The sequence below is a fragment of the Taeniopygia guttata genome, chromosome 5, assembly GCF_048771995.1.
Source record: "Taeniopygia guttata chromosome 5, bTaeGut7.mat, whole genome shotgun sequence".
In the NCBI taxonomy this organism is placed as follows: Eukaryota; Metazoa; Chordata; class Aves; order Passeriformes; family Estrildidae; genus Taeniopygia; species Taeniopygia guttata.
In genome coordinates, this window is record NC_133030.1 from 63,585,095 (window position 1) to 63,612,520 (window position 27,426).

General features: G+C 51.2%; 1 protein-coding gene and 1 long non-coding RNA gene across 2 annotated transcripts in view; one reads left to right on the forward strand and one right to left on the reverse strand.

Moving 5' to 3' along the window:
• Positions 1-248: 248 nt before the first annotated feature.
• LOC140684359 (uncharacterized) lies at positions 249-18,308 on the reverse strand. Its single transcript, XR_012056580.1, has 2 exons — positions 18,176-18,308; positions 249-1,073 (listed from the first exon to the last, which is right to left on the reverse strand). It is a non-coding gene; the product is annotated as an uncharacterized lncRNA (long non-coding RNA).
• Positions 17,829-27,426, forward strand: part of MDGA2 (MAM domain containing glycosylphosphatidylinositol anchor 2) — a 189,648-nt gene continuing 180,050 nt past the window's right edge. Inside the window, exon 1 of the mRNA XM_072930608.1 lies at positions 17,829-18,254. Coding sequence (XP_072786709.1) covers positions 18,182-18,254 — 73 coding nt within the window. The 5' untranslated portion in view covers positions 17,829-18,181. The remainder of the gene's footprint in view (positions 18,255-27,426) is intronic.

Sequence of the window (27,426 nt, forward strand, 5' to 3'; positions counted from 1 at the left end):
CAAGGAAACGCAGAGACCCAGCTCAGCCTGGAGAGCTAAGGCCAGCTCCTGCCAGCCCCTGGTCACCAGAGGTCCCTGGGGATGAGCCGTGGCTCCTGAGAGCCGAGGTGTCCCATCCTTTCCTCCTGCTGAGAAATCCCAATCCCTGGGTTTTGGGGCCCTTGGCCCGCGTGCGATGGATGCACCCAGCCGTCCCCAGTGCTCTCCCTGCACCCCTGGCTGGATTTCGGGTACAGCAAAGCTGAATAATTTTTTAAAGGTTTTGTTTTAATTCTGACACTTAAATTAGAGAGCAAGAACAACATGATAAATAAATGATATTTTCCCCACATTTTGCCTGGAATTGAAACAGTGAGGATTTTACAAGGCAGCGGCTCTTTTCCCTGGGCTTCCTGCCCTGGGGATTTCGGTGCCACGGGGCTCTGACTGCTCCGAGCACACAGCGCTGATCTCTGCCCATCCAGGCTGAGAATTAACGGGGTCAGGATCCCAGACATTCATTCTCAGGGAATAATCGAGCGTCTCTTCGGGGTTCGCCTCCCACTCGTGCCAAAGCCGTGCCCACGGCGTCTCAGTTTCTGGCACCAGCTTCAGGAGGTGTTTCCATCTCAGTTTCTGGCACCAGCTTCAGGAGGTGTTTCCTTGCTTCTCCACTCATCCTTTCTGTTTGACCTGAATTCTGAGGGTTCCAGGCCTGTGGGGGTTCCACTGAATTCCCAGAGCAGCCACAATCCCCTGAAGGACCCCCTGTAAAATGAGTTCCCCTGTCCGAGTCCATGGCCAGCACAATCCCATGCTCAGAAACCATTTATTAATGATCCCATAACTACTGAAGTGATCAGAAGCACCTCTGACCACCCTGCTACAAAATCTAAATTTTTTTGTAACTTTAGTCAGTCTTTTTCTCCTTTCCCTCACGGGAGAAAGGAATTTTAAGTTTCTTTTCCAAGGACTGTTCCATCCCTCAATGTGTGATGAGCTGAACATCTCAGCAGAGTGGGAGTAGCACAGAAGACTCACAGAAGATAAAAACCATCAACTCCAAACATCACCCCTGGCATGGTCAGAGACACCTGGTCCAGAAAAGATTGATAAGAATGAGAACCCAATTAACATCAAAGACAGAGGGATCAATAACCAATAGGAAACCAAATAGTAAGAACTGCACAACCTGGGACCAATGAACATTGAAAAAAATGAATTTCTCTGGGTTTTGACTGTATAAAATATGTGAAAAATTGAGTTAAATGAATGTGTGATGGGATGATTTTCTGTGCATAACCTGGGCAATGTGTGGATTAAATGATTTCTGTTGCACATCCTGGCCAGAGTAAAGTAATGCCTTGATTCTCTAATCCTAAAAATGTCAGGGAATTTTCATTTTTCCCACAGTTTAGGTGACTCCTGAGTTCCCCATCCTCCAGGATTAGCAGAACAAGAGGTGTCTGTGTAGCCAGGGACTTCTGATTAATTTCTGCTCCATTAATTATTCCAACCTCTCCCTCAGAGCTGTGCACTGTCCTTCTGGAGTTGCAAACCCTGGGAAAAATCCCTTTCCTCTGTTGGTTTTCTACAAAATCCCCTTCTCCTTCATAGGCTTCCAGCTGAGCCAGAGGAAGTTGGTCTGTGAACCAGACAGGGAAAATAATAATGTCAATTTTATTTTATGAAGAAAATCAGCATTATGGGAAAAAAATATTCAGTCTGCCTGAACCTCATCCTCAGGTGCCCTTTATTTTTCCATGAGCTGGGAGTAGTGATCCCTACAAAAAATTCCTCCTGCCCTTTGGGGCTGCATTAAGGGGTGCCTGAGCAAGTTGCAGCTGCTGCCTTATCAGGAAGATAAAGGTCTGGAGAGGTTGGATGGGAAAGAATTGTCAGAAACTTGGACTCTGCCTTTGCTGGAGAGCAAATTCCTTCAGTTTGTGCCTTTTCCTTGTCCTTGTGTGTCTTGGAAGTGAATAGCCACAGCAGGGAATTGGTATCCAAATAAAAATTCCAGGATTTATGACTAAGGATCAGGATGAGCAGTCCTGGTCACTCCAGTTGGGTCAGTGCCACCCCCTCGTTGTGGGGCTCAGCCCACCCAGATTTGGTCACTTTGTGTCCAAAGAATTCCAGCATCAGCAGGATGGGTTGGGAACATCCAGGTTTGCAGCCCTCGGCCCCGCAGGATTCCCAATCCCAAATCACAAAACTGTTGTGGAGCTGCTTTAGGATTTATCTCCGTGTTTGAACGATATCGGTGCTTTCACTCACCCATCCAAAAGGGAATATTCCAAATTTTCAGGCTGGAGGTGTCCCTGACAGGGGGAACATGGAATGCCAGTTCGTCCCAGTTTGCCCAGTCTCCAGCAGCATTTTAACCCTTCTGCAGGTGGGACAGACCAAGTCTTGCAAAGCAATGTCCCAAAAAATGCCACTGAGCACCCTTCAGGAGGCGTGGGGGGAGTGGGGACAGGAGATCAGGGACACAGTGTCACACTCACAGTCAGCATTAATGCCAATCATTAATTGTCAGAGTCCAGCACATCCCTCTGGCTGCTCTGGCTGGCTCCAGACCCTGGCAGGGGCTCACAGACCTTGGCACGAAGTCAAAAACTCCTGTGGCTTTGATTTTAGCCTGTGGAAAAAGCTGCCAACTCTGTGTGAGGAATTACAGCCACAAGGGTTTGAGTAGTGTGATAGTTGAGTTAGCACAGGGTGGAAAAGTAGAATTTTGGGGTTTTTAGAATGTGATTCAGGGGTACAAGATGGAGGGATTTGGGCGTGACCTTCTCCTTCTTCTTGCCCTCCATGTCTTGCTGTGATGGCGACACTTTTCTATTGGTTCAAGGTAGAGATTCGCAGTCTAAGATAGGTGATGGGAATTGGTAAAGAAATTGTAAACATGCATACGTAACTTTTGATATAAAAGGAAAATACCACCTGAGAGGGCAGACAGAATGCCATGGCCTCCTTGCTAGCCAGAGCTCAGCAGGTCAGAGAGAGAATGTTGTAGATAAGGGAAAATAAACAACCTTGAAAGCACAACTGGAAGCATTCCAGGCTCCTTCTTTGGCTGCTCCAGGCTAGGGGAGAAAAGACTTTATGATCTCTTGGGGTCACCCTGACCCTTCAGAACCCCGAGAGAAATCAACAATTAATTAAAAATCAGTCAGGGAGAATTTCCCCATGGAAAGGGAGCTCAGGGATTGGCACTGCCCAGGGAGGTTTGGATTGCTCATCCCTGGAAGTGCCCCAGGAATTCCTGGAGGTGGCATTCAGAGCTCTGGGCTGGGGGATCGGTGGACATCGGGCACAGCTGGAACTCTGATCTTGGAGCTCTTTCCAACCTCAGAAATTATGGGATTCTGTGTTAATGACTTCATCGCTACGGATAAGACCCAATTTTGGTGTCTACAGTGAAAATCCATGGACACCAGGAGCACAAAAGTGGAAAACTGCTGGGGATGAGGCTGGCTGGGTCTGTCTGGAGAAGGTGTGAGCGTGTCCTGTTCATCATTTCCAAGAACATCCACGTGACACCATTCCCAAGGAGAGGCCTCTTCCCTCCAGGAGTAATTCAGGATAATAATTAGCACCCAGACCAGGAAAAACTCAGCCTGGAAATGAGGTGGAATTTTTAACCAGAAGTGGAATCCTCCACTCAGATTTTCCATGAGTCTGATGCCACTTGAAGGCCTGAAATCCAGTTTGGATGTGCTGGTGGGAGCTCTGGATTTAGCAGGAGCTTCAGGTGGGAATTTTTGGGAAGGGGCTCTGAGAGGCGAAGGAGAGAATCCACCCCATGGACCACCTCCACTCAAGTGATGGTTTTTTATTTGTGACCACTGACCCCCAAAATGGCCCATTTTTAACAGCTTTAAATCAGAGGAGTTTAAAATAAAGCAGCAAATATTTTAAAATAAAGATCTGTGATGCACTTAAGGAATCTGAGCTTTGAAGGAAGCAAAACTTGAGGAATTTTCTTGGATTTCAGCAGAGGACAAAGTCAGAGCAACAGTTTTCCTGAATATTTCAGCTCCTGGTTAAATACCTTGGCAAAGTTCCTAAAGGTCTTGGCCAGGTTTCTGATCCTTTAACCTTCAACATTCCAGGTTATTTCCACAATCTCTGTGTTCCAAATAATGAACCTTATTATTAGATAAACACCTGGCTCCTGTTTCTCTCCTTGCTCCTCTCTCTGCACCAACTGTAACGTTCCTTAAAATCCCAATTTTCCACTCACTGAAGTGTGGCAGCCACGTCCCATTAAAAGAGTTTTACCAGGAAAATTATCCATGCCTTTAAATAGGTCATGCATACACTTAGCATATGTTACATTATTTTCCACGTGCAGCCAGTCGTGCCAGATAATTGAAAACTTCTGGAGTCACAAGCAAATAAAATCATCCCTCTGATCATTAATAAGCAGGAAGTGTGGGAAAATGGGGAAAAAAAGGAGTAGGGGAATGAAAGAAGAATAAAGTTTGGAGGGAAGTTCCAGAAGAATTGTGCCCAGTGGACATTCCAAGTGCTGATGGAGTTGATGTTTGAAATCAAAGGTGCTGTTGTTATCCCTGAGTGCACAGAGAAGGAATCCTTGGGATCTTCTGCTGCCTGCTGGGTGGGATGGGCACTCCCAACCTCCCTGGGCAGTTCCAAGGCCTGAGCTCCCTTTCCATGGGGAAATTCCTGCTGCTGCCCACCCTGAGCCTGCCCTGGCCCAGCCTGAGGCCGTTCCCTCTGCTCCTGTCCCTGTTCCCTGGAGCAGAGCCTGACACCACTTCTAAAAAGGAGGAAGTGGGAATTTTATATTGACAGCTGGAATCAGGACAAGGGGGAATGTTTTAAACTGCCAGAGGGCAGGGATGGGTGGGAGATTGGGAATTGGGAATTCCTGGCTGGGCTGGAATTGCCAGAGCAGCTGTGGCTGCCCCTGGATCCCTGGCAGTGCCCAAGGCCAGGTTGGACAGTGGGGCTGGAGCAGCCTGGGATAGTGGAAGTGTCCCTGCCATGGCAGGGGTGGCACTGGATGGGATTTAAGATTCATTCCCACCCAAACCATTCCATGATTCCATGATTTTGTGGGCTGGAGTGACACTGAGACAATCTAGAAACACTTCCATGCAGTCCATCCCCATCCCAGGCACTGAAACTCCACCTGGATTTTATGGGAACCTGGAAGCTGAGCCAAAGCTGGATTAAGTGCTGATGGATATTCCTGCCCACGGAGCAGAGCCCAGACCTGGCCCCATGCCTGGCAGGAGCACTGCTGATCCCACAAATAACAGGAATTCCCCTGTGCTGTCCCACATGGATTCATTTGAAGTCCAAATCCTGGATTCATTGATTTCTCCATCTGACTGACCCACAGCTGTTGGTTTGTGCTGCTGTGAGATTTAGAGCCATAAAAGAACAACTTTATAAATCACATCTGGGGCGGTGAGTGTTAAAACTCCTTCGCTGTTCCACTTCAGGGAATTGTTTGACACAGCCCCGTTCCCCACTCCACTCCATCTTTATTCCAAAGGGTACCAGCAGAGCAGAAAATCATTTAGGATTTCACCGGAGCTTCATTTCTGGAAGGTGCCTCTGAGTTCCCTCATCCATGGCCACGCAGAGAAAAGATTCAGAGTGGCAACAACAATCTGTGTTTGCTTCCAGAGGGGGTAATCCAGGGAAAGGTGTGATTCTGACAGGATTCACAGAGGTGCAGCTCCCTGAGGGAATTCCAGGCCCCCAGGGAAGAAATTGGAGCCACATTTCAACCAAGTTCCTGAATCAGCCCCCCTAATTAATTTAGGAACTTCCATGGCCTCCATCCCCACAATCACCGGAGTGGTGTCGTTAATGAGTTCATTAAGGTTGATGAGCTTTGTGTGATTTTAGCTGGGCGGGGAAGCTCTGCTGGGGAAACTGAGGCACGAGGCGGAGGGACGGGTTTGGTGTCACACCAAGAGAGAGCAAGAAACAAAGCCGGTTCAGGGCCACAACTGCACAAATTCGTTTGTTTTCATCTCAGAGGATCGACAAGCAACACAATTAAACACAATTAATTAGGATTTTCTGCCCCAGGGTGAGGAATGTACCAAAAACCTCCGCATGCACTGCAGCTCTGAGGGAATAATGCACAAAAATGTTTTAATGTTACGTGTTTTGGGGCAATGCAGGGGTGGCGTCTGTGGGAAGGTGACAAAAGCTGCTCCCATTCCTGGTGGAGCAAATTCCAGGATCTCCAGTCAAGGCTGAACCCAGCAGCAACACTGGCAGGGCTTTGGAATGAAAGAGGGAGGATCCCATGGAGAATCCCAGCCTGGAGCAGGGTCCTGGCAGGACCATGGAGAGCGGAGACTGGCCTGGAGCAGAGTCCTGGCAGGACCATGGAGAGAGCAGCCCAGGTTTGCTGGAGGATTTCTGACCCACCAAGGGATCCAGGCTGGAGCAGCGATTCCTGAAAGAAACTCAGGATTTTACAGGATTTGACACCACTTTCAGCTGTGGGGGTGGGAGATTTTAGTCATTTTCCAGGTGTGAAACTTCCACTTTCTCCAGAAATTCCCAATTCATGGAGTTCTGACTCTTGCCAAAGGAAATAATTATCAGGGCTGAACAATTATAATTTTTTTTGTCCTTTTTATCTCCCAAACCTCACCCTGCTGGAGCCAGCTCTGATTTCCCATTCCCAGTGGTTTTGGGGTTTTTATTTAAGAGTAAAGGATTTTTGAGGGTGTGAATAAATTTCTGGCTCCTTGGGAAAATTGTGCCAACAGATGAAGTGGGAAAAGTTCCTCGAAGGAGAAATGTGTGAATTCATCCTGACTGTAAGAAGGGATCTTTATCCTTGGAGATATTCAGAAATAAACTGCCCTGAACTCTGGGTTGCCTCATTTCACTTTGCACTGCTTTGAGAGGGAGGCTGGGGCCAAGGAATTCCATAAATCCCTTCCAACTGAAATCATCATGAAGTTACTTCACGTGGGGTTTGGGAAATATTAAATTCATCAAGGATTTAATTATTTAATTATTATTACTAGATGGATTAAATCCATCAAGTTCATATTTTCCATGTTCCAGGGTAGATGGAAAAGTCCAAGGTTGGATGGAGTTTGGAGCAGCCTGGGATAGTGGAAGGTGTCTCTGCCCTTGGAACAAGATGGGATTTAAATTCTCTTCCAACCCAAACAGATTTGGGATTCTCTGGAACCAGACTCCGTGGGACAAGCACCTGTTATAGCCCAAATTTCTGCTCTGGAGTTCTTGCTCTGATTAATTCCTAAAATAAATAGGAGCTTTCCAAGGCTGAGCATTCCCTCTCTACATCCCAGGAAATTCCTGCTCAGCACACACGGACATTCCAGAGCAGCTGCAAATCAGGGATGAATCCCAGCATCTCCACCTTTAGGAACGATTCCCTGTGGGGAACAAACTCAAACGTTCTCCTTAAATGAGATAACTTGGATCTGCTCCATTTCCCTTATCTAAGAACCTGTCCTCTTATCTGAAAGATAAAAAGGTGTTGTAATTTATCCCAGATAAAACCAGGATGGAAATTATCCTTTGCTTCCCTTTGCTTCCACAGCCTTAATAACTCTTTCCTTAGGAAAGAATTTGGAGGCTGAGCAGAATATTGAGATATCCAATCAGTTTTGGAGCTTCCCACACCTTTCCCAGATTTTTTTTTGTTGTTTTTTAAATATATTTTAAACCCACCAAGATTTTGAGAGCGGTGTTTTCTCTTGGGGTTTTTTCAGTACCAAAGGAGTGAAAAATACAGCAAAATTAAAAATGCAGTTTCTCCTCATGCAGCACTGGGAGATTTTCTTGCTTCTCCTATCGTGCAGTTTTGGCTGCATCCCTTTCATTCCAGAAGAATGGAGAGCTCCTACTCCTGGATTCCGTCTCCTTATGGAAAAAAATGGGAAATTCATCCAACATTTGGGATTTCTCAATTATCTCTAAATTTCAACCTATTTGACCCTTTTTATGTGCACACCCACATCACCTGTTGGCCACTCTTGTTTTCCTTTTGTTGTTTCGGAGTGCAAAAATTGAACTTTCCAGACATTCCCTGCTGGGAATTCTCTGCTCATCCCCAGATACCTGTGGGATATTTCATCTCCTGGTGGGAATATTTTAGGAAGGAATTCTTGCCTGGGAAGATGGGGAGGCCCCAGGTTTCCCAGAGAATCTGTGGCTGCCCCTGGATCCCTGGAAGTGTCCAAGGCCAGGCTGGACAGGGCTTGGAGCACCCTGGGATAGAGTTTAGCATAAATCTGACCTGATGGAAATGGGATGAGGTAAACTCCTCATAGCCACAAATTTCTTTGTTCCTTGACAAAGGGATCACCCCAAGTGGTGATCTCTGGGATACTCAGCCCTTTGGGGGTTTCCTGCAGGAATTCTCGGCCCAGCTGTGGCTCCAGACTTTCCCTTCCTCGGATTCTATCCCAAATTCCTGCCACTTTGGACAAGGTGCACCTCTGCTCCACAAGCCACCTCAAAGCAGCGCCTCTTTGACCCCACTGATGGCTGCAAAACCTGAGAAGAATCCAAGATTTCTGCAACAAGAGCAAAGCTGAATACTTAAATCAGGACAGCAAATTCCAAGTCCTTTGCCTGGCTCAAATCCTGAATTTAACCCTTTCGTCCCAGCAACTGGGTGGAAACTCCCAGTTCCAAGTGCAAATAATCCAAACCATTTCTTGTGGAATTAAGAGCTGACCCGTGTGAAATGTGATCTTTAAAATTCCATAATTATCCTCAAATAATGATTGTATGGGTGAGGATTTTTTGTCCTTCTTTCTACTCCCACTTGTGCATTTCAGGAGGGAAATCTTTATTTTTCTGCTTTATGAATAATGCAGGAATTAGATAAATAATTGAAAGGTTGTTAACAAAGTGGTCAAATATGCATTGCCCTCAAAATGCAGGAATTTGGATGGAATGTCAAAGAGATTGTTAAGATATTTGATATTTTTATTTATTGGGTAAATCCTTGCAGGAGCAACTCCATGAGATTCCATATCCCTGGCTCTCACACCCATCCAGTTTCTCCAGGAAAAGTGATGGTTGCAAAAATACAAAATTCCCTTCATGCTGTTGCTGCGAATGTCCATCATGGGCTGCTCCTTCTTGCTCATCCCACTGGAAAAACGGGAAAATGAGGCAAAGAATGCCCCAAATGGAGCTCGTTTTCACCCAAACTGAACTGAAACAGGTTTCCCTTTCGAGCCCAGCTTGCACAGATAAAAAAGAGACATTAAAAAGGAGAAGGAAAAGCCTGACTCATCTGGAACAGGAATAGAAAAACATCTTGACTGAAAAGAGATGAAAAAGGAGCAATTAATGTCTGGAATTCACCTGCAAATCTTGTTGCCGCGAGCTATTATTGTTCAAATTATTAGGCAGGTGTGTGAAGTGCTTCACAAACTGGAGAGGAATTAAAAGTCAGATTTTGCAGCAAACTCGGTGCTTATTACACAATTACAACCCTGTGCAAGAGCCAGGGGATGTTCCCGTTGATTTCACCCCCACGACGCCTCGAAATACACCTGATCCCAAATTCCACTCCATTTTAGACCATTGTCTGGATCAGGATAAATAATTGGATTCAGAGTGCAGGGAGGGTCACTGTGCTTGGTTGTCAAGGTGAGGGCCCTGCTCGGTGTTTGTCCCTTTGCTGTGGGACAAACAAGGGATAAGCAGAAGGTCACAGGCAGTGAAGTCACCATGGAACGCCAGGAGTGGCTGAGGGAGCTGGGAAGGGGCTGGAAAACTCCTGAGGGAGCTGGGAAGGGGCTGAGCCTGGAGCAAAGGAGGCTCAGGGGGACCTTGTGGCTCTGCACAGCTCCTGCCAGGAGGGGACAGCCGGGGGGTCGGGCTCTGCTCCAGGGAACAGGGACAGGAGCAGAGGGAACGGCCTCAGGCTGGGCCAGGGCAGGCTCAGGGTGGGCACAGCAGGAATTTCCCCATGGAAAGGGAGCTCAGGGATTGGCACTGCCCAGGGAGGTTTGGAGTGCCCATCCCTGGAGGTGTCCAGGAATTCCTGGAGGCGGCACTCAGAGCTCTGGGTTGGGGACAAGGTGGGCATTGAGCACAGCTGGGACTCTGATCTTAGAGCTCTTGTCCAACCTCAGTGATTCTGTGATGTTTATATTGGATATTTGGAAAAATTTCTTCTGTAAATCTGTCGTCCAGCCCTGGCAGAGGTACAGGGTGGAGTCCCTATGCCTGGAAGGATTTAAATCCTTGTGGATGTGGCATTTGGGGACACAGGGCAGTGGTGGCCTTGGGGCAGTGCTGGGGACAAGGTTGGATGAACTTTTCCAATCTTAATGCTGGGAGGGCTTTTCCAGCCTTAATTATTCCATAATTCTCTGAGAAACAATTCCAGGGCCTCCACACCCTCACACCTCAGTTGGGAATATTCCAAATCCTAGCCCAGCTCTGCAGCGTCCACCCTGCTGGAATTTTAATAACACTTTCTCCAGACACCTCTAAGCTCCCTGTCCTGTGTCAGTGACACTCGCAGTGCAATAGCACAGGGAAAATTTAATTTTTTCACCCCCAGCTTTCTGGGAAGTGTGATACTGATCCTTTAGAGCCTTCCCAAGAGGTTCCATCCCACGTAATCCAGGAGGAAACTCCCAGCATCCCATCGGCTCCGCTGAAAACTGGATTAAAATAAAGATATTCCTTTTCATTCTTAATCACAGTGGGTTCTTCTGGAAGGGGAACCGGTTCCTGCATGGATTTGTGGTTGGAGAACAAAGCAGGATTGGGTGGTGCTGAATCCCTTGGCTCATGACCACTCCAAAGAAATTCCATGCCTGTGGAAATATCTCCTGCTAATAAATCCTCCCTGTGTTTAGTGTGGAGTGGCTGCAGTGAGGAGCTCCTGGAACAATTTAATTGTTTCCCCCGTGCACGAGGAAGAATGGAGAGGCTCCAGTGGGATTTCCTTTTATTCAGAGAAATAAACTCATTTAGATTACCTTATTTCTTAGAATCCCCAAGCTTCATTTCCATACTGCAACAGGGGCAGCTTCATCAGCACGACTGTTGTGGGTTGATAACTTCCTTTACCTTCACAAAAATTCCGTTTTTTCCTGATTTTCCTGCTGATCATGCACAAGACACTCGTTATTTTTGGAATATCAACCATCCTGGAGTTATCCTTGTCCATTCCTTGTTTGTCCAACAGCCAATCTTTGGGAAGCAGCAGGTTTTTCATGTGGATTCTCGATGATTTCCAGAAATGAAATTCAAGTTTCATTGCCATGGTTGTGGCCACCCAAATGATTGAGCAGCCTCGTTTGTCACTGGTTAATTAAATGTGACGCATTTCTTTCCCATTCTCCCCAGGGATATGCTGTTCCCATGCCAGGGAATGTTGGCACAGCGGGGCATGAGATTATTTTGATTATTTTGATTATTTGACACCACAGGGCTGAGTTTTGCAACCAGAGTTGGGCGAGAACACTCAAAACCAGGAACATCCACATCCTGCTGAGGAACAGCAGCGCCGTGGTCAGGAGCCAAATCCTGAACAATTCCAGCCTTCCGTGGCAGGGTTTGGAATGAGATGGGCTCCAAGGTCCCATCCAAGCCAAACTGGGATTCTGAGGTTCCATACCCCAGCTCCAGGCAGGAGGTGTTGTGTGGTGAAAGGGACTCTGAGGACATTCAGGACTTTCAGGAGTTACAAAAATGATGGAGAGGGAATTTTCCATGGGTGTGGAGTGATAGGAAAAGGGGGAATTATTGAAACTAAAAGAGAGTGGGTTGGATGGGATTTTGGGAAGGAATTCCTGGCTGGGAGGGTGGGGAGGGGCTGGGCTGGAATTGCCAGAGCAGCTGTGGCTGCCCCTGGATCCCTGGCAGTGCCCAAGGCCAGGCTGGACATTGGGGCTTGGAGCATCCTGGGACAGTGGGAGGTGTCCCTGCCATGGCAGGGGCTTGATTAAATGATCTCCAAGTTCCTTTCCATCCCAAACCATTCCATGATTCCATGGAACAAGAATGTCCCTTGTGGTCACCCCATGCCCAGCCCCACAGGAACTCTTGGATCTGCTGCAGGTTTGCAACTCTGGAATCAGCAAGAACCACCCTTTCCATGGGGAAATTCCTGCTGATTCCACCCTGAGCCTGCCCTGGCCCAGCCTGAGGCCGTTCCCTCTGCTCCTGTCCCTGTTCCCTGGAGCAGAGCCCGACCCCCCGGCTGTCCCCTCCTGGCAGGAGCTGTGCAGAGCCACAAAGTCCCCTCTGCCCCTTCCAACCCCAACCATTCCATGATTTTTCTGGTCACTCCCAGTGGCTGGGCTTGGAGTCCCCTTTGTCAGCCATCCCTGAAAAACCCGAATCCTGAATTCCTGCATCCAGAGCAGTAACCCACACAACAAATCCCAGCCACTAAACATCCTGCAGACTTTTACATCATTGACATCCCTGACATTATCCTGGGATGTTTTGATCTGGAAAAAAGGGAAACCCCACAGAGAGAGCCAGCCTAAGGCACAGCCTAACATTAAGCTTGGCCTGAGGCACATGTATATCCCACCAGCAGCACAAATTGTTTCATCCATACAAATTTTTGGCCATCGGGAGGATTCCTCTTAATTTTAAGTGATCCTGGGGAGCAAAGCTGGGCTGAATTTAGAATAATTCCAAGATTTGAACTGCACCACTTAGGAAAACAGGCATGGCTAACGAACGGGTCTGTCCCACGCCGTTATTTACCCCAAAATTCCATCCCTCTGAGACTTGGCCCTAAAAATGGTTCCAATTTCCAGGAGAAACTCCAGCTCATCAGGAGAGAGGGAAAAACACAAGGCAGATGCTGCTGGAACCTTTGGGGGAGCTGGGGACACTTAAAATTTGCATTTGGTGGTGATTTGAAATTCCAGTATCTGCCCCAAAAAGGGAAAGCCTCACTGGGATGGACTGAAATCCAAGGGCTGGGAATAAAGTTAGGAAGAGCCTGTGCTGGCCTAAAGGATGAGATTTGGTGTTTTGGCTCCTGGTTTGTTCCTCTGCTGATTTGAAGGGGAAAAATTGGTGTGAAAAGGAAAAATTCCATGAAACATTTCAGTTGATGGAATTTTTGGAATGGTTCGGGATCGGAGGGATCTTAAAACTTATTCCACCCTCTGGGACACCTCCCACTTATCCCAGGTTGCTCCAAGCCCTTCCAGGACACCACCAGGAATGGGGAATTCACAATTTCCTGCTTCCAGTACTTCCCCACCTCATTTTGGGATGATTTATTCATTGTCTATAATCTGTTCTCACTTTAAAAACACCCCAAATCCAATAAAATTATGAGACTGAGTGAAATTATTGAGTTTTCCCTTTGTTTTTATTGGAAGTTGGAAAAAGGAGGGAAAACAGCGCCACAGAACTCACCCACACCATGGAATTACTCAGGATTTTAATGGTGCTTAATGGTCTCCTTCAGTCAAATCTCAATTATTTGTGGACTTGCTCCCAACAGGGAGAGAGGAAATAATTTCCTTCTGATTGGCGCTGGATAAAATGGAAAAGCTGCCCAAGAGCTCCTGGAAGAAATGGCTGCTGGAATGTGGGAAGCATTAAAACTCTGGAATTCTTGTTATTTGAGTAAGGTTAATTCAGATTGATTTGATTTATCTGTGATTAAGTTTAAAGTTGGTTTTATTTACCTGCAATTTGTTCCCTCCACACCTCTGCACAATCGTCTGGATCTGAGAATTCCAATGGTTCCTCATTGCTGAGGGGAGGGAAGCACAGTCAGGGATAACGCTGCCACTGCTTCCCACAGGGAAGTGCTGTGGGTGAAATCCTTGGAATCCAAGGGGTATGCTTGCAGAAATGGGTCACATATAATTAACCAGTGACAAACGAGGCTGCTCAATCTGTTGAGTGGCCACAACCATGGAAATGTAATTTGAATTTCCATCCTGGAAATCATCAAGAAACCACATGAAAAATGTGTTCCATCCCAAAGATTGGCTGTTGGACAAACAAGGAATGGACAAGGATAACTCCAGGATGGCTGACATTCCAAAAATAACGAGTGTCTTGTGCATGATCAGCAGGAAAATCAGTAAAAAAATGGAATTTTTGTGAAGGTAAAGGAAGTTATGAACTCACAACAGTCGTGCTGATGAAGCTGCCCCTGTTGCAGTATGGAAATGAGGCTTGGAGATTCTTTGGAATAATGCAAGGAAAGCGAGTTTATTTCTCTGAATAAAAGGAAATCCCACTGGAGCCTCTCCATTCTTCCTCGTGCATGGGGGAAAGCAAAAAAATCGCAGGATTTTGTGAAAATCCACTTTTATTGTGAGTTTGGAGAGCTCTGCCCGTGACCAAGACACCCAACGAGTCCCTGGCTGCATCCCTGCAAGGCATGGATGAATCCCAAATCTCTTGATTCCTTCCAAGGGCTTCCCAATCCAGCCCCAGAATTCAGGAATCCTCACCTGCTGCTCTCCCACCTCTTTTCCCCATGGATCCCAACCAAGGTGTGGTGGCCCTCTGAACACACTTCACCATTCCTGGCTGAGTAAGAGGAGAAATCTCATGGATTTGGGAGCAGGGACAAAAGCAGGGATTTGTTTTGGGGTTGGATGAGCCTTGTGAGCCTTCCCGGTGAAGTGCAGCCAGAGGGGTTTGCAGGCTCTGAATTTCCCATTCTTTGGGAACTGTTTTCCCACAAGTTCTGGAGATGCTGGAGCCTGACCACAAACCCCAATCCTGCTCCTGGGAACATCCTGGGACCAGCTGAATTCCCAGTTAGATTATTCCAGCAGGGAGCAACTCCATATTTAACGTCATAGGAAGTGATTTGGGACACTCAGGAAAATCGTCTCTGACTCGGTGAGTTCTTTTAATTCCTCATTTCTCCTCCCTGTCCAGAGAGATTCCTGGATTTGGGATCACAGCTGAACACCCTCGAGCAAATCCCAGCAGCAGCTGAGATTTAAACTTTTTTTATTTAAACTTTTAAGAACAAATACTTTAAAAAAAAACCAAAACACCACCTCAGGTAGAAATAATTTGGGCTCTTACCCCACGGAGATTTGTGCACCCGCTTAAATTCCAACTGGGAATTATTTTCCCCAATTCCAAGTGGTTTTTTTTGTGAGGTTTCTTTCTGCTTTTCCTCTCTGCAGTGCCAAAGGAATGCTGTCAGTGTTGTGCTAACAACCTGCTAACAGCATCCCTCCTAAGGGCTGTTCCAGCCAGGTGATGATTCCAGACTCCAGGATCCAAAAACATCTGGCTGTGCTGGGAGGATCCTGGAATTAACCACGGGAAAATTGGAAATAGGGAGAGAAAGGCACGGCCCTTTAAAATTGCTCTCAATGTTCAACATACAGAACAGCCAAAAGGGATCGTGGCACTTTTCCCACCATTTCCATGTGAGGAATTCCAGCTTTTCCTCCCAAACCTGCCCTGGATGGGGTTTTACAGGCGAGGAAAACGTTCACAGAGGTCAAAAAAGTTTTGGAGCGTGGCCACGTTTGTGCTGTGGGATGGTTGGGTGGAGGAGTAAGAAAGGAAAATGGGGGGAAAATCCCTGGGAAGGGACCAGAGCTCTGGGTTGGGATGGGCACAGCCCAGATGTGGCCCAGAGGTTGCACAGGTGTGGCAGGGAGAGGGGGGAAAGGGGAAAAAGGAGGGGCTGAAGGTAGAAAAAAGACAACAGGATGCTGAAGGTTGAAGGTGATGAGCTGGAGGTCACGCTGGGTGTGCAGCCTCTGGAGGTGTCCCCAAATTCTCCTTGGAATTGGAAACCAGAGAAAAAGGAGCATCAGAGAAGCCACCTGAGAGTCCCTTCAGACAGGACAGCAAGCCGTGAGGGGCGTGGGGTGCAGCCAGAGGCAAGGAGGGTGTCTGGAATGGCTCAGGATGATGTCCCTTGAGGGGGACACGGGATTTCAGCACAACCACGGGGCCACCTCAGTGTCCCCCTCAGCTGGCAGTGGGCTGGGGACAGGCTCTGGCCAGTGCTGGGTGCAGCCTGAGCTCTGGGGGCATGGGAAAGGCACAGGGAAGGGCTGCACCCATCCCTTCTCCCACTTCCCATGTCCTCACCAGGCTGGGAATAGGGAGCAGCCCCAGCTGGGATGAGAATTCAACTCCCTGCTGGAATTCCAGGGATGGATTGGATGCCCCGAGCCCTTTGGGGGTGGAAGCACAGCAGAACAATGTGCTGGATCATCTCATGGAAGTGATGGAAAGGCTCAACCCCCTGTCAGGAGAGCTCTGGAAGAGTCCCAGCCTTGTTAGCAGTGTCCTGTGGGTCACAAAAACCCTGACAATGCCATTGTCCCTCCCAGAGCACCGTCACTGTCCCAGCCTGGAGCACGAATCCTCATTGGAGCAGGCAGAGGGAGCTTCAGTCTCCAAGGTGCCCACGGGTTTGGGGTAATCCTTAGAGAAATCAAAGAAAAAGGGAGGAGGACAGGGGCAGCCTTTTCCACAAAAAATCCTTGGTTTGTTCTGAGGAATTGGAGAGAAAAGGACATCGAGCAGCACAAATCCCATGGGATCCCAAACCACAGGGACATCAGGGAGGCTGGGAAGGTGCTGGGAGCCAGTCAGGGGGCTGAAGTAGTTGAGATTCCTAAAGGGGGAGTAACCGGATAAAAACCCAGCGGCTGAGGTGCCTCAGACACTGAGAGCAGCTGGTTTGTCACCCCCCTGTGCCCCTCTGTCACTCCGGGCTGGGACACAGCCTGGAGCAAGCACAGGGATTTTCCACAGCACTGGGGCCGGGCAAGCAGCGGGGTCTGAGCCCGGGGGTGCCCCAGAACCGGGCAGAGAGGGAGCGGGGTGGAACGGGGGGACAGCGGGGGACAGCGGGCTCAGGGTCGGGAAGCGCAGCCCGGGACGGACCCCTCGGGCCGGGAGCGCTGCGCGGGCTCAGGGCGCCCCTCACCGTCCGCAGCGCACCGCGCAAAACCGCGCAAAACCGCGCATCCCGGGACAGAGCGGGACCGGGACAGAGCGGGACAGAGCGGGACAGAGCGGGACAGAGCGGGACAGAACGGGACAGCGCCGCGCATCCCGGGATAGAGCGGGACCGGGACAGAGCGAGACCGCACCGCGCATCCCGGGACAGAGCGGGGCCGCGCCGCGCATCCCGGCTCACAGCGCTCAGCGTACCCCGGGAGAGAGCGGGCCAGACCCGCACCCACCGGCTCCCTGCGGGTCACAGCGCTCCGCGCATCCCAGGCCAGACCCGCACCCACCGGTTCCGTGCGGGTCACAGCGCTCCGCGCATCCCGGGCCAGACCCGCACCCACCGGCTCCGTGCGGGTCACAGCGCTCCGCGCATCCCGGAGCAGCGCGGTCGCACCGCGCATCCCCCTTGGCAGCGCCCGCGGCCATGCGCGCCCGGCGGCGGCGACGGAGCCGCGGGCCACGGGGGGCGGCGGCGGCGGAGGAGGAGGAGGAGGAGGCGGAGGAAGGCGCTGAGCAGCAGCAGCAGCCACGCAGCTTTGACGTCGCCGGGCTGCGGCTGCCGGCCCCGCACGTATAGCACAACGTGACGGCCCCTCCGCCGCCACTCGCGCCCGCTCCCCCGCGCTCGCACGGCAGCGCACCCGCACCCAGCGCGGCCGCGGGAGCCCCGCGCCGCCCCCGCCATGGGCCCGGCCGCCGCCCCGCAGCCGCGCTGAGAAGAGGAGGGGGCCGCTCCCGGAGCGCCGCAGCCGGAGGAGCATCCCCGCGGCCCCGCGGCTGCCCCCGCGCCCCGCGCCCGCCCCCGCCGCCCCCTCGCTCCGCTCCGCTCCGCGCCGCGCGGGCAGCCCCGCGCACCATGCGGGGGCCGCGGCGCCGCGGTGGCCTCTGATGGCCGCGGGGCGCAGGCGGCTGCGGCGGCCCCGCGCGGCGCTCGGCGGCCCCGGGAGGCGGCGGCGGCGGCGGCCGGAGCTCTGAGGGGGCCCGCAGCGGGTGCGGGGGCTGCCGCTGCCGGGGGCTCGCTCTGAGCGCGGCTCGCCCCGCTGCGCAGCGGGAGGAGGAGGAGGAGGCGGAGGAGGAGGAGGAAGGAGGAGGAGGAGAAGGACCGGCGCGGTGCCCGCCGCCTGCCCCCGCCGCCCTGCCTGCGCGGGCGTGCGCGGCTCGGCCGCAGCGGAGCGCGGGGCTCCGGCGGGCGCTGCGCTGCCCCCCCCCGCCCCGCCGGGCTGGATATGTGGATGCTCACGTGAAGATGGATGTAGCGATCGGGCTGCTGGGGCTGCTGACGGTTCTGCTGGAGGGCAGCTCCGGCCAAGGGGTGTACGGTGAGTCCGGGGCGCCGCGTGACCTTGTCGCGACTGTCGCCGGGGCGGAAGGGCGGGGGGGGGGGTGGGTAGTGGGGGTGGGGGCGAGCGGCGTGGCCCCGCTGCGCGCCGCGGGAGCCGGCGGAGGCAGAGCGGAGGCAGCGCCGTTGCCATGAGACGCTGACATTTCACGGCGAAAACCGGGCCGGGGGGCGGGGGGGGAGCACGATTCGGGTGGTCGGGGGGCCCGCAGCCGGTCCCGGGCCGCGCTGGCCTCCGCGGTGGAGCGGGCGAGCGCCGCCTCCGCGGGGCTCCTCCGCGCCCGCGGCCGCCGCACTTGTTACCGCGGAGCCAGGGGCGGGGGCGAAGGCGCCGCAAACTTCCCGGGGCTCCGCCGGGGCGTGCGGACCCCGCGGGCGGGCGGCTCCGCTCCCCCGGCCCCGCTGCCCCCCGCCCGTGACTTGCACATCACCGGCGGCATCGCCGCTCCGCTCCCGCTCCGCGCCGGGGCCGCGCTCTTGTTGCTTCCCCCTCGCCCCCGCGCCCTCCAGGTGGCCCCGGTTCGGCTCCGCCCGGAGCCCCGCGGCGCGGAGAGCGGGATGCTGCCCCGCGCCCCGCTGCCGGCGCTGCCTCGGTGCCGCTGATGCTCCGGTTCTGTCGGTGATGCTCCGGTTCTGTCGGTGCCCCGGCCGCGGTGTGGCAGGTCCCGGTGATGCCCGGGCCGTGGTGATGCTTCGGTGCCAGCGATGCCCCGCTTCCGGTGATGTCCCAGCCCCAGCGATGCCCTGGCCCCGGTGATGCTCCGGTTGTGGCGATGCCCCGGTTTTGGCAATGCTCCGTCCCCGGAGATGCCCCGGCTGCGGCGATGCCCCGTTCCCGGTGCTGCCCCGGTTCCATCGGTGCCCCGTTCCCGGTGCTGCCCCGTTCCCGGGGTTATGTAAGCGGCGCGGCGGGGCTCGGCGGCGGTGCGGTGCTGCCGGCAGCCCTGGCACCCGGGGCTGAGGAAGGAGATTCATGAATCTCCCAATAAATGCTTCGTGTGTGACATTGCCTCCTCCGAGCCCGTCCGCTCCCACACTTCCATATTCGCTTCCCACCGGGAAGGGAGCCTCACTTAGAGACTCACCGCCTGCCCCCCGCTTTTTTTTTTTTTTAATTTTTTTATTTATTTTTCTCCTTAATATTGCAAAATTTGGACGTGACCGCGGAAGTCTGAGGGGTTCTGCTGGCGGTGGGTGCGGATCTCGGCGCTGGCAGCGGCTCCTGCCACACAGGCAGATATTGTTGGATGCCGTGAATAGGAGAGGGCTTGTTCAGGAACAGCGTGGTGGGGGCTGGAGGGAGGAGATGCGGGCTCAGCTCCGGCCGATGGGTTTGGAGTTCCACTTTGCTGCTGCCGCTTTCTCCTCCTGATTTAGGCTGGTTTCGGTTCAGGCCGGGCAGTGAGGGATGCTGAGAGCGAGGAGAGCGCTGTGAACTCAGTCGTGTGCGGCTGCTTTGTGCTCCAGAGCGGTGCCCCGGGAATTTGGGGGCCTTCATTGACTGCTGAAGGTCGGCTGGAGAATGTGGTCAAAAACAATTCCAAGCCCGGGGTGTGCCCGCAGGTGCTGCAGGGCCATTTTGAGAAAGGAGGATGGGAAGGCTGGAGCCCCAGCCTGGGAGAGGGAACCTGCTTGGATCTTGTTGCTTTGGTAAAATCGGTTTGTGGGATTTTAACAAGTTTTTTGGCCTTTTTTTTTTGAAGATTTCCAGAGCCTGGCAGCTCTGCTGCCGGGGAGGTGTTTTGCCATGTTAACACTTGTTCCTCGTTTCTGTGCTCCTCTGGGAGCGGGCACGGCTCCAGAGCCTCTCCGTGAGGAAGGTGGCGAGGGGAAGGAGCAGCCTGGAATCCATCCCTGCTCCCTGTTGATATTCCCAGCCCTGCAGGTGGCTCAGACCCATCCCTCGGCTTCTCCCAGCTCCTCCCTGGCTCATCTCACCTGTCCTTGGCACGGCTCTCCCAGGCTGTTTCCCAGCCCTGGATGCTCCCGTGGCTCCGGAGGTGCGGGAAGGTGCTGGCACGGAGCCTGGCACGGAGCCTGGCACGGCACCGCCCAGAGAGCAGCCCCGCCGCCTTGACATGCAAAATAAATCCCCCATTTGCTGATTCCCAGTTCATTGGAACTCCAGATTAATGTGCCGTGCTGTCTGCCTGGGCAGCACCTCCGCAACTTCCCTCTGATCCGTCGGAATGCTACAGCTGGGATGGAAAACCGGGATCCTGAAGGGAAACCAGCACGGAACTGGGAGAACTGGGAGAACTGGGAGCAGGGCATGCCCAGCCCACATTCTGCTCCCTCAGGGGATGGGGGAGAGCAGAGCTGCCGAAATCCTCGGGAATTTGTACAATTCCTCAGCTCTCCCCGTTTTCCCGGCCAAAGATCGAGAACAACTCAAGATCTGTGCACGTTCCCACCCCTTTGAATGGTGCATGACTTGCACTGTTAATAAAGCAGAAAATGTAGGGATTCAGGACATGATGGCTTTCCTTTCACCCAACTTCCAACTTCCAGAGGGAAAAAAACGGCTCAGCGAAGAGGCTGACGTGGGCATGGAGAGTTTTTAACAGCTCAGAGGCTGCTCAGCAAAAAATGGGAATTTTGGGAGAGTGGAGAGAAGATTTTTGGGTGTGTTCCTGAGCTGCCTCGGCTGGGGGGCTCACCAGGGAATCAGGATCCTATTTTGTGCCCCGTGGAATGAGGAAGAACCCAGAGAATTCCTGGACAGCACCTCTGGGGTGGGGGCTGGAACAATCCTGGGAATGGGGGGGGACCTTGCTGGAGTGAGGCTCTGGTGGGGTGACAATCCTGGTAGTGATGGCTCCAGAGGGAAAGCCAACACTTCCTGACCCAGGGAAGTTGATTCCAAGTGGTCACAGGAATCTGGGAGCAGCTGCAGGATCCCCTGGCTGGGATCTGGCTGTGGGATCCACTGGGTGGGATCCTGCTGTGGGATCCCACTGCTCCCGTGGGGGGTCCCACAGGGGTGCAGCCCCCTATGAGATCCTGGCCTGCTGGGCTGGGATTTATCCACTCCTCACTGAGATTTTAGGAATTTTTCTGTGATTTCAGCCGGAATTAGGCAGATCAGACCCCCAGGATGTTTTCCATGCCTGGGAACACCAGGTGTGACACAGGAAGGGTGTGGGGGTGACAGTGACCCCTCTGTGCCACCCCCGCACTGCTTTAACCCAGCTCCTGCAGGGAACAGGGCTCAGCATCCGCCTGCAGCCCTGGGGAACCTCGGGATGGCTCGGAATTCCTCCTGGAATCACTCATGGAATGAGCGTTGACCATTCTCAGGAATTTCAGAGCCTTCCTGAGGCTCTGCACCAAATCTGGGCATGCAAAATTTTGGGAGAAGCACCCACAGCCTTGGGAACAACGGGGCTTCCAGGGTTTTCCCATTGCTGGTTCAAAATGCTTGGAATTAAAGCTATTTAAGGTGTTAAATTCCAGGGAAATTGTCCCGGTTGATCCAAGCACCAAATGTCATCCAACGGCCTCAACTCTCATTGCAGCTGCAGGTTTTCCCAAGAAAATTGGAATTGGGCATCCCAAAGCCTGGAGCTGCCCCTTTTTCCAGGGATTCAGCTGGAGTGGGAGCTGCTGGAGCTCCTTGGAGGTTGGAGCAGGGGGCAGACGGTGTTGGGAAAGATCTGGGAAAAATCTGGGAAAGATCCGGGAAACATCAGGGAAAGAACAAGGAAATATCAGGGAAAAATCAGGGAAATATCAGGGAAAGATCAGGGAAAGATCAAGGAAAGATCAGGGAAAGATTTCCACCCCAGCAGCCGCATCTTTGTGATGCTGGGATAATTCCCTGGAACTCAGATCCCGGAGGGATTAAGGAGCGCTGCCTTTGGAGCTGGGAGTGGCCTCCTGGCCTTTCCCAACATTTTTAAGGATGGAGCGAGTGGATTGGAAGGACGAGGGGAGGGATAGGAAAACAAAATCATTGGAGGGAGAGCGTTTGGCTCATTAGAAGCGCTGACTCCTGGTTGGAAAAGCTCTGGATCGGCGGGCAGGGAAAGCTCTGGATGGATGGAGGGTATTTCATGGATTGTACTTCCATTGGGATTTTCCATGGGGGATATTTCCGTGGTGCTGGCGGCCTGGCTGGGTGAATGCCGGCCTTGTCCGGGGTGTTTTAACCCCACACAATTCCCGACTTTGTGCCAGGGAAGCGGCCCTGGGAACAGGGCAGGAATTATGCGCTGCCGCAGGGGCAGCTGCGCTCCTGCCGCGCCTGCTCCACGACTCCTGCGGATCCTTGGGAATTTTAACTCTTCCCTGAGCCCTGCACAAGGATCTCCTCCTCTTCCCTCGCACGGGGATTTCTGGGATGAGCTTCAGCTCCCGGCGTGGGGAAGAATCCATGGATAGCCAAGGGATTGGGATGGATTGTGCTCCCAAGGATGGGGGTGTGGTGAGGGTAAGGAACTGGGAATTCTGGAATTCTGGTGGGGGAATCTCTGTGGGTTCAGGTGTTGGTTGTGGCCCAGGTGGTGATTTGGGGTTCAGGGTGCAAATGTTGAGGTTTCAGTCTAATTGGAGCTCGGTAAATGTGTGGGATTTAAGCCGAGCCTAAACTTCCCCGCGGTTTGGGATGTGTGGAGAGCTCCAAGGATGCTCCTGGAGCGCCGGGAGCTGCATCCCAGCTCTGCCTCCCACCTCACCTTTGATTCCATGGGAGGGAAACTCGGAGGGAATCTGGCAAGGAAAATCTTAAACTGCCTAAAATTAAAATTCCTGGGGCTCAGAAGAGCAAAATCCAGGAGAATTCTGAGCAGTGTGGGGAAGAGGAAGGAAACGGAAATTATTAAAGTTCAGTTCTGCCTTCTACATTCCTCAAAATTATTTGGGATTCCCGCCAGTGAAGGGCTGATTGATCCCTGTCAGTCCATATATGGATTAGATAGTATTATTATATCTATTATTATATCTATTATTATATCTATTATTATATCTAGGAGTATTCTTGTAGGGAAGGGGGTCTCCTGCATTAAATCCCCTTCTTCCAGTGGGAAAATCCCTTTGGGATTTGGGAAGTACTCTCCCTAATCTTGATGGGCTCAGGGACAAAATTATTTATTTCCCATGTTTTTTATAGTTGGAAAGGAATTTTATTTTATTTTTTTTTTAAGAAAGGGGATTCTGGGAGCCCGGGATCATGCTGGATATTTGGGATGAAACAGAAAGGATTAAAGTTCACTTCTGCCTTCCACATTCCTCAAAATTATTTGGGATTCCCACCAGTGAAGCGCTGATTGATCCCTGCCATCCATATATGGATTATATAGGATTATTATATGGATTATATCTAGGAGTATTCTTGTAGGGAATGGGGTCTCCTGCATTAAATCCTTCTTCAAGTGGGAAAATCCCTTTGGGATGGGATAATCCCACTCACCCTAACCTGGATGGGCTCAGGGACAAAATTGTTTATTTCCCATTTTTTATGGCTGGGAAGGAATTTTTTTTTTTTTTTTTTTTTTTGGAGAAAGGGGATTTTGGGATCAATCACATGCTGGATATTTGATATTTGGGATGCTGCTGCTCCATCACCCTTCCCTGGAATCCTGAGTCCTCACAAATCCCACCCCACCAGCTCCCTGATCTTTTTCTAGCCCCTCTTTCCAATTCCCAGTCCTGTCTGGATCCAGAGGAATTATTTCCTGCCTTTCCCAGAAATAATCTCCTCTCCCAGAACAGCTGGGAATGGAGGGCACTGCTTGCCTCTTCCCAGGCAGATTTGGGATCTGGGCTCTTTTGGGATGAGGATTTTTTCCCAAGATGTGGGATCAGGCTGTCCACGGGATTCCTCCTTCCTTGGAATATGGAAGGACCACTTGAAATTCCTCACAGGAATTTTTTGTTGGATTTCAGGGAAAAGCTCTTCCCCCAGAGGGTGCTGGGCTCTGAATGGGGAACGGTCACATTCCCGAGGCTGCCAGAATTCCAGAATTCCAGGAAAATTTGGAAAACTCTCCCAGAGATGGGCAGGGCGGGATTGTTGGGGTGGCTGGACAGGCTCTGGATGATCCTGGGATAATCAGGCGCTTCCAGAGGGATCCTGCAGGGATTGTCCCTCCCTGTGAGGGTGTGAGGTTTTCCTTGGAATTTCTGGCATCAGGGAGATCCTTGGGAAGGATTTTCCCAAGGATTTTCAGCTGGGAACCCTTGGGAAGTGATGGGAGCTGGAATGTGCCTGCAGGGAATTGGGTGGTTTCTATCCCAATCCAACCTTTTGGGAAGAATTGGGATGGTTTGTATCCCAATCCAAACTTTTGGGAAGGAATTGGGATGGTTTGTATCCCAATCCAACCTTTTGGGAAGGAATTGGGTGGTTTGTATCCCAATCCAACCTTTTGGAAAGGAATTGGGATGGTTTGTATCCCAATCCAACCTTTTGGGAAGGAATTGGGTGGTTTCTATCCCAATTCAACCTTCTGGGAAGGAATTGGGATGGTTTGTATCCCAATCCAACCTTTTGGGAAGGAATTGGGATGGTTTGTATCCCAATCCAACCTTCTGGGAAGGAATTGGGTGGTTTGTATCCCAATCCAAACTTTTGGAAAGGATGGTCCAATGTGAGGAACTGATGGAATTCCCACATCATGGAATGTTTATAACAAAACCATTTTATCCAGCCTCTCCGGCCTTTGTATCCCTTTATCCCATAAATATCACCCCTTTTCCAAGAAAATTATTTGCACTCTTTACGACAATCCATGATAAAAATGGCACTGAATACCTGAAAAATTCCTGGATTTCCATAGGATTAAAAAAAAAAAAAAAAAAAGAGGGATTTTTGGCATCCCAGCTGTGCCATCCATGGCTTTTTGTGCTGGGAATGGGAAAGTGGGAGTGAGGAACAGGAGGAAGGAGGGAAAAGGATGGGATGGGGGCTGTTCCTTCCCACATTCCCACTGCATCCCATCCCCTTCCCTCATGGATCCCATCCCAGAGATTCCATCAGCAGCTTCCAGCTTCCCCCTGAGCTGAAAACTGGGAGATTTTGCACTTCTGGAATGTGAGTTAAGAATTAAGGGAATATTCCCAAGGGCAGGGAAATTCAGGAATTGGGATCACCACAGGACTGGAGGCTGTTTTCCCTGGAAATGGAAACTCTGCTCCCTGGATATTGGATTCCCTTCCCATTCTCCAATATCCAAATGATATTTGCCAAATGATTTTTTGGCATTGTTTTGATGGAACGTGGAGCAAAACAGAAATTTGGGAAGTGAGAAAGTGAGGCTCAAATCCATATGGGAATGCTGCCACAGGAGTTTTTGGGATAGTTTTAAGCTGGAGTTTGTTCTCCTCAGGCACAAAATAATTCCCTTTTTTTCCGAGCTGTCCCTCCTGTAGGATGAGATGCAGGAAAATGGGAATTATCCCAGTTTGGTGCAGCTGGGGCACCTCATTAACCAATCAGAGCTGCTCCCACACCCTTTTTTTTTTTTTTTAAATTTTTTTTTTTAACTCTTCCCACCTGGAATTAATCTTCACAATTACTTAAAGCCAGGAGCTTGGTCGAATTCCCAAAAAACACCTTGGAAGGAGCTGGTGGAGCTGGCTGCTCTCCTTATCCTGCTTTTCCCAGTGTAAGTTTTTTTTTTTTATTAAAATCATTTACTTGCCTGAGAGGGAAGGGAAATTGGGTGGGGAATCCAGGGTTCTCCTGGATGTGAAATTCCGAATAAAAGGTGGATAGGGAGGGAATTTCTTGGTTGTGCTCCAGGTTTTTCTGTGGGGTTTGAGTGAAGGTCCTGGAGCAGCTTTGTTGGAGCTGGTGGGGGTTTCTGCTCCCAGGGCTGCCTCTGGGTTATCCCATGTGGATTGCTGGAATTCCAGGGAGAAAAAGGAGTTTGGAGTCTCTGGGAGGAGGCTGATTTAGGATTTCTGAGGTTGAGCCTAAGGGGAGAGATTTGGGATAAATTGTAATTTCTGAGCGTTATCCCAGGTGCTCAGAGAGTTTTGGAAAATCCAGTGTTTTCCTAGACAAATTCAATTCCAAGCGAGTTAAAACAGGGATAGGGAGGGGATTTCCTCACTGTGCTCCATTTTTTGGGTTTTTTTTTTGGGGGGGTGGGGGGGTAGAGGTGCTGGAGCAGCTTTTGTGGGGCTGGAAGAGAGTTCTGCTCCCAGGGCTGCCTCTGGACTCCCTCTCCCATGTCCTTTTCCAGGTTATCCCATGTGGATTGAGTGAATTCCAGGGAATGTGGGAGAAAAAGGAGTTTTAAGGAATTTGGAGTCTCTGGGATGAGGCTGATTTAGGATTACTGATGTTGAACCTAAGGGGAGGAGTTGTGGGGTTTGGGATAAATTGTGACTTGCAAGAGTTATCCCAGGTGATCAGAAAAATCACCTGGAGAAATGGGAATGTGCTGGGAATTTTTCTGCCCTGGGAATTGGGTGTTTTTATTTTCCTGCACGTGTTCTGTGCTATGAAACAGAAGAGAAGTTTCAAAAGTGAGGAGCTTCACTTCAAAACTGTCACAACACTGAGACGTTTTCCAGCTATTAAAAAATCAGGAATTCATGGAATACGTCAGCCTTTGGAATCCGTCCCTTTTCTTGCTGCACCAAAAGTTTGGTGGGAGGAGAGGGAAGGATGGAGCCACTTCTGGGGTGGGTGAGGAAGGAGCTGCTCCCCAATCCAATGGGAGAAATCCCAGCCTCTTCCAGGAATTCCTGGTGTTTTTAAGCCAGGCTGTGCCATAGGCAGAAGGGAGCTGGAGCCCTTTGGAATGATTTATTTGGGATGAGCAAGGCTGGGTTTGCTCCTCTTCCTTGTTCCTGATCCCAGCTGGGCTCTAGTAAAATTAAATCCGTTGGGTTTGGACGCAAATTAATTGATTATCAGTTAATTGATGTCACCTGGCTGTGGGTGCTGATGGAGCTGGAATTCCTGAGATTCTCCTGAGCTGGGCCAGGAACTGGTTTTGATCCCAGCTGGGCTCCATCAAACCTAAATTTGTTGTTTTGGGACACCAATTAATTGATTACCAGCTGATTAATGTCACCTGGCTGTGGGTGCTGATGGAGCTGGAATTCCTGGGATTCTCCTGAGCTGGATTTGATCCCTGTGGGATCTTTGACCAGATGTCCTGGATCCCAGCTGGGCTCTATCAGCCTTTGTACTGGGA